The 12,159-nt window shown below is 46.3% G+C and overlaps 1 protein-coding gene across 1 annotated transcript in view; it reads left to right on the forward strand.

Moving 5' to 3' along the window:
- Positions 1 to 12,159, forward strand: part of sugct (succinyl-CoA:glutarate-CoA transferase) — a gene marked incomplete at its 3' end in the record, with an annotated part of 78,473 nt that overhangs the window by 4,680 nt on the left and 61,634 nt on the right. Inside the window, exons 7-9 of the mRNA XM_084341114.1 lie at positions 3,219 to 3,310; positions 4,239 to 4,382; positions 9,033 to 9,128. Of these exons, the coding sequence (XP_084197240.1) occupies positions 3,219 to 3,310; positions 4,239 to 4,382; positions 9,033 to 9,128 (332 nt within the window). The remainder of the gene's footprint in view (positions 1 to 3,218; positions 3,311 to 4,238; positions 4,383 to 9,032; positions 9,129 to 12,159) is intronic.

Below are 12,159 nucleotides of genomic sequence, written 5' to 3' on the forward strand. Positions count from 1 at the left end.
TTTCATGATGTTAGAGTCAGTGTGTGACCCGGTGACAGACATGAAGGATCATTAATGTCTTCTCACCAGTCGTCCCTCTGACGGTCTCGTTGGTTCATGTAGGTCCAACAGACGCAAAAGTGTTCAACTGAGACTGTTTCAGAACCAGTTTAAAGTTCTTCTGAACACCTTTAAACACATTACTCCTTTTTCTCAATATCATTTTTTTTTGTGAAAATACGAAGACGTTTCTTTTGTCCTTGTTTCTGATTGGAGCTTATTTTCTGGCTGATACTTTAAATTCATAATCACAGTCCAGTCGTACATCGTCTCCTGGTGTTTCTGGTCCAGAACTGACTGATTCTGCAGTCATGGGAACACAGTCTGTGCAGACCTGCAGCTCTCAGACTGAACCACTAGATGTCGCTGGACTCCACAGTAAAGACAGACTCACACACACACACACACACACACTTTGACACACCGGAGCGTCTCCGTCTGTTCACTGGTTTCTTCACCTCCTCCATCAGCAGCTTCTTCTTCTTGTTCACGTTGTTTCCTGCAGACAGAGACCGGACAGAGATCCAGTTCATGACAGACTCGGTATCATCGGTCCTTCTCAGACTGTTTCCACAAAGCGCTGAGAGAAGTCTCGCCTCTGCACTGCCTGTTTGTTCACACTGAGCCAGGCAGCGCCGCCATAAAGCTGCTCCGGTGTGTCGTTTCATACAGCACACCAGAACCAGAAGAGGTGACAAGTTTAGATCAACGCGTCGATAAATGAGTTTTTAGGCTCTTCTTCTCGTCACTTCCTCTTTTTATTTCCCTTCTTTTCCTTTTTCCTTTTAACTTCCTCTCAGTCTTTCACTCGCAGCTTCATCACTCCCACATCTTTTGTTTTCCCGTCCTCACGTCCTTTAAGAGAAAAACACTACATTACCCAGGAGGCCTCATTAAGCTGCAGCAGCTGGCTGCAGCGGGCTGATTTACAGCCTGGTTTCATCCCGAGCTGTCTGAAACGGAGCAGGATGCTTCCTGGATCGATGTCCTGATGCCTGAAACGTGTAGCTGCTGTCACTTTGTAACGAAGGAGAGAAACCTGCAGCAGGAAGTGTTTGAACACAACAGCAGACAGATTCATGACCACACGCTGATCCTGCTGATCACTTTATTTATCATCCATCAGTTTCCTCCTTCCTTCCAGACACATCGATCACATCAGTCAGCTTCAGGTCACAGATGGATCACTGGATCAGAGAAAATAAACCGCTTCAGTCACTTTCTTCAGCCTGAACTTTCATTCACATCAAATCAATAATTTAAGATGATGAACTTTATGGGGGCTGGATTCAGAAGCACACAGCAGGGTGCCAGATATGTTTATGTTATGTTTATGTCTTCATGATTTATTATATTGAAGTCTCTGACGCCGTCTCGAGGCATTAAAATCATTTTATCTAAACATATTTATGTCAAAGATCTTCTCTCATGCAAACGTATCTGCTGCTTGTTCTGCTTCGTGTTGCTCAACAAGACATGAAGTGTTGACAGAAGCTGAGTCGAGTCCTGAGCTGCACAGATCTCATCAAGTCATTTTTGTCTGTAATCGAGTCCTCAAAGTTTATTTTTCCTAAACTGAGTAAAAAAATGTGCATTAGATGGAATCACAGTGCGTCCAGTCCAAATACAAGCTCTAAAAACAGGTTGTGTTTGTCTTGAGTCAGGTCGAGTTTTTCTTTCTGTGTTGGACACGAGTTGATTTTTATTGGAGACACTTTGAAATATTCTCCCTCCACCAGACTCCAGTCGTTTTTCACACGTTTTAATGTTTTCTAGGAGTTAGTGACACAGAGATGATGATGATAAGCAGATTAATGGAGCATTAATTGGAAACTTATAGGAATCTACTGATCTTAACAACCTGGACTCTGATGAAGGTGTAGGAGGTCCTTCTGCTTCTTCTGAAGTCTCCACAGTGTAGATGCAGCACCTGGTTTCCGCTAAAACTACCTCCACAACACTATCATCCAAAAATAATCTAGAGCTGCACATAGAGCATATACCTCCGCCAGGGCCCAACAGTCCTCTTTTGTACTCACTCATAGTTACCAGCCTCCTGCAGTAATCATGCGAGGTCCTCATTGAAAGTTAATGTGCTCTATTCCACTGCGGCTGTATAAATATATATATATATATATATATATATATATATAATGGTCTCAGGCTGCTGAAAATTGTGTTGTTGTGTTGTTATGTTGCTGTGTTGCTGTGTTGTTGTTGTGTTGCTGTGTTTTTGTTGTGTTGTTGTATTGTTGCTGTGTTGTTGTGTTGTTGTTGTTGTGTTGTTGTTGTGTTGCTGTGTTGTTGTTGTGTTTCTGTGTTGTTGTTGTGTTTCTGTGTTGTTGTTGTGTTGTTGTGTTTCTGTGTTGTTGGTGTTGTTGTTGTGTTTCTGTGTTGTTGTTGTGTTGTTGTTGTTGTGTTTCTGTGTTGTTGTTGTTGTGTTGTTGTTGTGTTTCTGTGTTGTTGTTGTTGTTGTGTTGTTGTTGTGGTGTTGTGTTTCTGTGTTGTTGTTGTGTTGTTGTTGTGTTTCTGTGTTGTTGGTGTTGTTGTTGTGTTTCTGTGTTGTTGTTGTTGTTGTTGTGTTGTTGTTGTTGTGTTGTTGTGTTTCTGTGTTGTTGTTGTTGTGTTGTTGTTGTGTTTCTGTGTTGTTGTTGTTGTGTTGTTGTTGTGGTGTTGTGTTTCTGTGTTGTTGTTGTCTTGTTGTTGTCTTGTTGTCTTGTTGTTGTGTTGTTGTGAGTCTCAGCTCAGCTTCAGTTTCCAACATGTTGATAAGAACCGTCTCGGTGCTGGTTTCAGTCGGTCTGTGCAGCTCAGTGTCGTCTCTCCGGTTCTTGTAGTTCATGTGTCAACATGTAGAGTTCAGATGTGAGCAGCAGCACCAGAACCAGCACCAGCACCAGAACCAGCACCAGCACCAGCACCAGAACCAGCACCAGAACCAGTCAGCGGCTGGTTGTGATTTAAAAGCATCATGTTCTGTGTGTGTTGCTGTGAGTCGGACTGAAATGGATCCTGTTGTTTAGTCGGAGCTGCAGACTCAACACACAGCTGGAATGTGGCTTTCCTGGAAGAGGCAGCGACGGTTTGATTCCCGCTGTGCTTCCTCTCAGGTCAGAGAGACACCAGCCCACTGGCACACAGGCAGTAATGTGTGTGTGTGTGTGTGTGTGTGTGTGCAGGTTATGGACAGACCGGTCCTCAGTCCACCAGTCCAGGCTACGACTCCATCGCCTCTGCTGTGTCGGGGATGATGCACATCACAGGGCCCGAGGTCAGACTGTTCGGTTCGGTTCTGTTCTGTTCTGTTCTGTTCTGCTCTCCTTCCTGAACCCAGGTTTCAGTGCCTCCATGATGTTTCCTGTAGCGCCACCTTCAGGACGAGCTGTACATGTTGAGCTCTGACCTCTGAGTGGATGATCACTGTCGATTATTTTCTCGATCGATCGATCGGTTGTTTGTTTGGTTTATGAGATCAGATGCGTCAGAGTTTCGTCCACAAACCAAACACGTTCAGTTGACTGTCAAACATTCACATTTAGCAAACCGACTTCAGAGAATTTGGACTTTTTCTTTTAGATAGAAATGATCCAAATATTTGTCAATTTGTCTAAATTTAATTTGATCAATTGATTTGTTGATTGACAGAAAAATTAATCTGCAGCCATTTTGTTTTATTTCAGTCTTTGAACACTCACAGCTCCCCCATAAAATCTCATCAATTAACCAACAAAACAATCAGCAGATTGATGGACAGTGAAAGTAATTAGTTCCTGATGTTATCAGGACGGCTGCTGCTGGTTATTTTCATTATTGATTAATCTGTTGACTATTGTCTCGATCGATCGATTAGTTGTTTAAAATGTGATGAACGTCTTGTTTTGTTGAGGATCTTCAGTTTAATGTCATCGAGGAGGAGAAAAACTGAGAATGTTTTTTCTTAAATAAAATGGCTGAAAGTGATTTATTGATTATCAAGAGAAGGAATTTATTAATAGTTAAGAACTAAAACTAAAAACTTGACCGGAGAACCGCTGAAAGCAGCGATTCATTCAGCGCGATGATCAGTGCTGAGAGGAGGGACGGGTTCAGTTTGAAAGTCGAGTCTCACTTCAGGGTCAGTAAAACCTTTGGAAGCTGTTTGTTCTGCTGTCAGTCAGCAGGCCAGTTCTGCTCCCATAATGCAATGCTTCTCCCGGCAGGATGGTGAGCCGGTGCGTCCAGGTGTTGCCATGACAGACCTGGCAACGGGGCTGTACGCGCACGGAGCCGTCATGGCCGCCCTGCTGCAGCGACACAAGACGGGGAGAGGAGTTCATATCGACTGCAACCTGCTGTCCTCACAGGTGACTGCTGAGAGTGTGTGTGTGTGTGTGTGTGTGTGTGTGTGTGAGTCTGTGAGAGTGTGTGTGTGTGTTGTTTGACTGCAGCAGTCAGTTTGTTGTGTTACTGACTCTGTGTGTGATGTCAGTAACATCCAGTCTCTTAAATACTGAAGCTAAAAGCCTCATGAGTCAGAGACTGATTGGAGATGTTGAATGTTGGTGCGACCGGTTCCCACCGAGTCAGAACTTTATTAAAAGTTCTGTCAGTTCACGGACAGTAAACCAGCTGCTGTGTCACCAGTTGGAGTCTAATTCAGTTTCAACCACCGAACTCAAGACAGGACCAGCTATTCTCCCTCCGCCTGCATGTTCAGGTCCGAAGGAAAAAACAGCGTCAAAGACGACACAGCTAGCTTAGCATTAGCCTGCAGCTAGCTTAGCATCAGCCTGCAGCTAGCTTAGCATTAGCAGACTCTTCTCCTGTGTGATGAAGACGATCAGCTGACTGGTACCAGAGGAAACTCTGACAGCGTCGGACATGTTGGTGTATTTTCTTTATCAGAGATCTTTTATTGACTTGTTTGTGCAGAGGATTCACTCTGGACAGATTAGAGGAACTAAACTTTGTAACGAACTGAATTTCTCCCTTCTGTAGTTTATTGTTGAATCACTGCAGGCTGTTTGTTGCTTATTGCTGGTGAATATTATTTGAAGTCTAACCGGTAGAGAGACAGCAGGATGCAGTGGAGCTGGTCCTGGTCCAGTCTTCTTCTCTGGACCGGTGAACGTTCAGTATCTCGTCACTTTTTCATCTTTTTGTGCTTCAGTGTGAGAGAAACGAACCGTAACAGGAAACCTGTGTTTGTAACTCAAACAGAGTGAAACCTCCTGAAATGTTTCACTTTGTACTGAATGTCCCCTAAAAAGGACACAGTCATGTTACTGCAGTGCTGTGTTCAGGGTCTGCTGGTAAATCACACCACTGACGCTGCCTGTGTGTGTGTGTGTGTGTGTGTGTGAGCTGTAAACACGCCGTTGATTTATCAGTCTGAACAGTTCAGACGGAGCGATCAATATTCCTCTGAATGTTTTCGCCGTTTAAACAAATCAAACGATGCGTGGTCCTCAGACCGCCGGCGACCCAGAGACTGATGGGATCACACGTCGTCCTGGACTCTGAAGTATCCGAGACGCCCGGGGTGCGTTTGATTTGTTGTGTCAGGACCTGCTGCTTGTGTGACAGTGTTGCTTTTAAAAACATGTTTGATGTTTTACGTACTCTCGTCTCTCGCCTCGCTGGCTGGAAGAGACGCTGAGACAAACAGCTCAGCTGGTCTCAAGCTTCATGTCCTCCAGAGAGAAACTCGGCTCAGACTGAGGACTCAGAGACCAGTGTGTTCCTGTTTCATGTTGTTTGTTTGTTTCGATCTCTGACATCACTGAGTCGTTACAGAGAAGAGCTGATTCCAAAAGATTAAAACACTAAGTGAAAATATAAAATCACCTGTTAGCTTCTGCACATTTACAACATATCTTTGTTATTTTTTACTGGCTGATCAGATTCAAACACCGTCATGTTTGGAGGGAGGGAGGGAGGGATGGATGGATGGAGGGATGGATGATGGATGATGGATGGAGGGATGGATGGATGATGGATGGATGGATGGATGGATGATGGAGGGATGGATGGATGATGGATGGATGGATGGAGGGATGGATGATGGAGGGAGGGATGGATGATGGAGGGAGGGATGGATGGATGATGGATGGAGGGATGGATGATGGATGATGGATGGAGGGATGGATGGATGATGGATGGATGGATGGATGGATGATGGAGGGATGGATGGAGGGATGGATGATGGAGGGAGGGATGGATGATGGAGGGATGGATGGATGATGGAGGGAGGGAGGGATGGATGATGGAGGGAGGGAGGGATGGATGATGGAGGGATGGAGGGAGGGAGGGATGGATGATGGAGGGAGGGATGGATGATGGATGGATGGAGGGATGGATGATGGAGGGAGGGATGGATGGATGATGGAGGGATGGATGGATGATGGATGATGGATGGAGGGATGGATGATGGAGGGAGGGAGGGATGGATGGATGATGGAGGGATGGAGGGATGGATGATGGAGGGAGGGATGGATGGATGATGGAGGGAGGGATGGATGATGGATGGAGGGATGGATGATGGATGGATGATGGATGATGGATGGAGGGATGGATGATGGAGGGATGGAGGGATGATGGAGGGATGGAGGGATGGATGGAGGGATGGATGATGGAGGGATGGATGGATGATGGAGGGATGGATGGATGATGGATGGAGGGATGGATGATGGAGGGATGGATGGATGATGGAGGGATGGAGGGATGGATGGAGGGATGGATGATGGAGGGATGGATGGATGATGGAGGGATGGATGGATGATGGAGGGATGGATGGATGATGGATGGAGGGATGGATGGATGGAGGGATGGATGGATGATGGATGATGGATGGAGGGATGGATGATGGAGGGATGGAGGGATGGATGATGGATGGAGGGATGGATGATGGATGATGGATGATGGATGATGGATGGATGATGGAGGGATGGAGGGATGGATGATGGATGGAGGGATGGATGATGGATGATGGATGATGGATGATGGATGGATGATGGAGGGATGGAGGGATGGATGATGGATGGAGGGATGGATGGATGATGGAGGGATGGATGGATGATGGATGGAGGGATGGATGATGGAGGGATGGATGATGGATGATGGATGGATGATGGAGGGATGGAGGGATGGATGATGGATGGATGATGGATGGAGGGATGGATGATGGATGGTGGATGGATGATGGATGGAGGGATGGATATGAATTGGTTTCTAAGGTCTCGATCTCTGCGGTCGGCTCTCACTGCAGCTACACATAAAATACCCACAATCCACTTCTCCCCCTTCTCATATCCCATGATGCATTCCTGTATGAAGTGCTGCGACCACAGGCACGTCCACCACAGAGCGCTCCGACCAGAGATGAACAATGAGAGCACACAGCCGCAGTGGATCTGCATCCGTGTGGACGAGTTTAAGCCGAGTTTGTTTCGGTTGTCGGGGGAAATTTAATCATTACAAACCAATCAGCGCTCAGTCGTCCTGTACGAGCTGCCTGCAGGTCCTGAAGCAGCTGCACACACGAGGAAGGGGCTGAAGAGTCATAAGTCTTAAGTTCAGCTTGAAACGACTTTAAATTGTTGTGGTTTGTTGAGGAAAAGCTCAGTCATGCAGGAAAATACCAAATTCTGAAGATGAGAAACGACTTCAGGCTGTTTGGAAAGTTTAGACTGAGAGGAAGATCGTCCTCGTCCTCGAAGTCTTCTCTCTGGTCCAGTACCTCCAGAACAGCCCGGTGGAAATCCAGCTGGAGCTGAAACATTTTAACATTTAATTACCAAATATTTTCATCATCTGTTAATCAGTTCCTCCACCCTCTGATCTCGTGCTGTGCGATATGGACAAAATTTTATAACTGATATAGCTAATTTTATATCCCAATAACGATATCATAAAAAATAGTTAGAGACGTAAAATGTAAAAACAAGAGGTGTATCTCATGCAGCCAGTGTAGTTTCATGATCCCACACTGATTTTGAGTCAGTTGGTCACATGACCTGGAAGCTATTGAGCTAACATGCTAATATTTACACGTAAAAATTAATAAAAATTAGAACCAGAATTAGTCCCTCCTTCGTGATTGATCAGAACCAGTGACCCGTCTCTCTGCTGTTTGGACCTGTGTTAGTGCCTGTTTCCTTCTGTCATGAAGCTTCTTCTCACCACATGAGAGCCGTTCTTCAGCTCGCTCCTCTGAGTCTCCTTCAGTCTCGTGAGATCCTGTCGCAGCTGATCTAAAGCTGCTGTCTGCTGACGGACGCTCGCTTTAATACGACTGCAGTTTCTTTGTGATGGTGATTCAAAGTCGGAGCCGTCTCACATGTGGTGTCTCGGTCCGTCAGCGGCGGCTGTATATATCCTGTTGGGCCTGTAGTTAGAGCTGCTGCTGCGGCTTTGAGCACAGAATAATATCAGTTTCTAAACAGAGCGGTGATGGACAGAACCACCCATCAGCCCGTCCGTCTGTCTCTGCTCCGTCATGTCAACATCCTGTAAAGCGTCTCATCTTCTGCTGCTCGTCTTTTCCTTCTAATCATCGTCCGTCTTCATTTTCCTCCTTCTTCAAAATGAGTGAAACTTGAATACGACTTGAAGGTAACGTCCTCCTGCTGCCACACAACTACAACTTGTTGTCGGAGGCTCATTTTCCCTCCCAGCCGTCCATCAAGATTATTGATTAATGGGAAAAATAGATTTTTGCGTCTCTTTTGGTCACATCCTGCCGCTCTGGGATCGCTGGAGGTTCGGTCGCCATCCCAGACTTCAGTTTCTGAGGAGCTGGAACGAGACTCAGACATCAGCTCTTCTCACAGACGACACCTTTAAGAGTGAAAACAAAGATCTCATTATGATTTAACACTTCACGGGTTGATAGTTTCCTTTTTATACTGTGGATGTTAATAATGATGGAATATCAGTGAGCGGCGACCTCCACCGGCAGCAGGGACGAACGAGGCCGAGGACGGCTCACATTAACACCTCTGTCTCTCTCTCAGGTCTCCTGTCTCAGCCACATCGCTGCCAACTATCTGAACGCAGGGAAGGAGGCGCGGCGCTGGGGGACGGCCCACGAGAGCATCGTACCTTATCAGGTAACTCCCTGAACCGTCCTCTGTTCTAAACACTGATACCTGAAGGTTCTGTCCGTCCCAATCAATAATCAATAATGTACAGACAGACAGGAGGTGCTGATGATGACACACAGCACACATGTGAAGGTCATTGATCAGATTCATCTCAGTGAGTTTGGTCGTTTCACAAAACACAACTGTTCTCCTGCGTCTGTCCAGATTATTACGGACTGTCCCTTTACACTTCACACACGTCCAGCATCACTGCTGTGACTGTCCTTCACCAACAAGCAGCTCTGCAGGATGAGCCGTCACATCCTGATGTTTAAAGACAATAATGTCCATCAGGTCTGACAACATGTCTCACAGTGTCTCTGGTTCATGTCCCGCCTGAGACCTTCTTCACGTGGGTTTAATGGATCTGATGTTGGAAAATATCCACAGAAATGTGTTTTAAATTCAGCCACAGTGAATGTGAGACTTCAGCAGTTCAACCCAGCCTGAAGCTGAAAGTCTGCGTCCTCGTGGCCTGCAGGTCCACAACAGGTCCGGGACCGGAGGACACACATCAGGTCCGGGACCGGAGGGACACACATCAGGTCCCTAGTAACAGTTTAATGTTGTCCTTGTACTTATAGTCAGCGTTTGAGACGGAAGCAGCAGGTGGAGGACAGGTGGAGGACAGGTGGAGGACAGTACCTAACCCATCCATGTTATTAATATTTTCTGCTTGTTTCAGCGGCTCTGACTCGACTGGCTGTTCTGTCTCTGACATCAGAACCTTTGTTCTGATCCACTGACATGAAAACACTTTTTAACCTTGTTAATCTTCAGCTGCTGTTTTTTATGTTAAACAAGATGATACCAGTCAGCACCACGCTGAGTGTCGACCAATGACTGGCAAAAGAATCAGACTGATGATGTCACACACCTGAGGAACCAATCCCGTCAACTTGCGCTGTGGGGCCGTCCACCTCATTAACATAACGTTGCTGGGAAACGAGCCGTGTTGAGAAGTTACAGCAGTTTAAGGAGTTTAAGGACCAGAACCAGCTGGAATATTCAGTTCTTCCATCACACCTGCTGGCCTGGTTCTGCTCAGTTTGACCCGGCCCTGCGGTACGATTGGCTCGGTGCTGCAACAAAATGTGACATCAGATGATTCAACATGTGACAATAAAGTTTGGTTCTGATGCTGTCAGTGGTTCTTCACACTGTTTGTTCAGCTCGTGTTGAAGATGTTCTCCTCTCGGTCCTGATTCAGATTTCAGTCTCAGGTCAACAGAGAAACTCTATAAAGTTCAATAAACAGAATGAAAGCAGTCAGACGTTCTGACACTCAGTGTTTGGTATCAGACCGGGTCGACCCGAGTCGTCAATCTGCTTCACATTACTGACTCTGAGCCTGAGGCAGCTGACATGTTACTGTGTTATTATGGAGCTTCATAACTCACATGTGCACATTAAACCATCACACACACACACACACACCTCCTGATGTTTCGCTCCATCTGCTCGATGTGAACATGGCGGCGGGGGCGGTGGCGGCAGCGGCAGCGGCAGCTCGACTCTTGTGGTCGCCGTCCCTCACCAGCCGGAGCGTTATTGTGCGCCGCTCGGATCTAATCCTCGTGTGAACTGCCTTACCCACAATGCCGCGCTCCCTCCTCCCGCCTCCCCCCGGGCGCCGGAGATGAAAGCGGAGCAGACGGGTCCTCCGGAGATCATGACAGTCGGAACAACAGAATTATTGGTGTTGTGCGGTTGTGGCTTTACGTGGAAGACATCAGAGCTGAAGAAGACATCCGTCCTGCCGACGCTTTTAAAGTTCACATCTGATTTCTGAGACGGGTCAATTCACGTCTCAGACTGAGACATGCAGCGAGTCGCAGGAGACACGAGAGACTCGGACTGCAGTCGGGAAGGAAACGTCGACCTGAGTTCATCACAAACAAACTGCTTCTCTGCAGCTCGTCAGCACCGTGAACGGACCTGAGTTCAGGACTGTGACTGACCTCTCTTCACCTCCAACATAAAAACATCAACGCATCAAAGACACCAAAGATTCATGGAGCTTTTATATTCACATCTATGAGACGAGTTTCCTGTTTGTCAGACTAGCAGAGGTGGACCGGGTCGTACGAGGTGGACCGGGTCGTACGAGGGTGAGGAGGAGCAAATGTCTGATGAGGATTGTTATTTAAAGCTCAGCCGCCTGTGAAGTGTCCGGCTGCTGCTGGGATCATCACACCTCAGGACTTTAACCCACAACCTCTGATTACAAGACACAAAGTAGTGAAGCTGTCCAAGGAGTAACTGATAGACACAAGTGACCGCAGATAAACTGTAGATCACAACTTATTAACAGATTTCAGCTTTTTTCTGTCACCTGATGAATCTGACACCGCCTATATATCATATGTGTTTTTATTAAACGTGGTAAACCTGCTATCAATGTGCAGTAAACTGTCACCAGAGGACGACTTTGACTCTGTGTTGTGTGAGATCAAACGATATTAATATTAATATTAATGATGATGATGATGATGACGATACTCAAAGACAAAGGAAACAAGGAAACTAAAGAGAACAATATCACACGAGTAAAGGGAAAATATCAGAAAGTGTTTATTAACAAGCTCGTGGCCTTAACTTCATCACCCAGGTGATATACATTCACACTGCACACATAATCCAGATGTTAGCGGGTGTGAGTTGGTTTTTAGAGGTTAAATCCAGTCTTCTCTGTCTCTTCTCTCTCTTTTAGCTCCATCTTTGGTCTCCACCGCCCCCTGAATGTGTATTTAGCTGCTGAATGCTCCAGTTTGTTCACCAGCTGGTCTCTAACTGTGTCTGTCTGTCCATCTGTCTGTGTGAGCCGCTGGAAACACTGAGACTAAATTAGACGCTTTTAGATTACATACAATTAGATTACATCTTAATCCAAAACAACAAGCTAAAAGAGGCTCAAAGATCCGTCGAGCTGCAGAGATCCTGACACTTTGAGGAGCTTCAGTTTTCTTTGTGTTTGGGGTCGCTGTGGTTTGGATGT

Source organism: Pagrus pagrus (genome assembly GCF_965226575.1).
Source record: "Pagrus pagrus genome assembly, chromosome: 20".
Classification (NCBI taxonomy): domain Eukaryota; kingdom Metazoa; phylum Chordata; class Actinopteri; order Spariformes; family Sparidae; genus Pagrus; species Pagrus pagrus.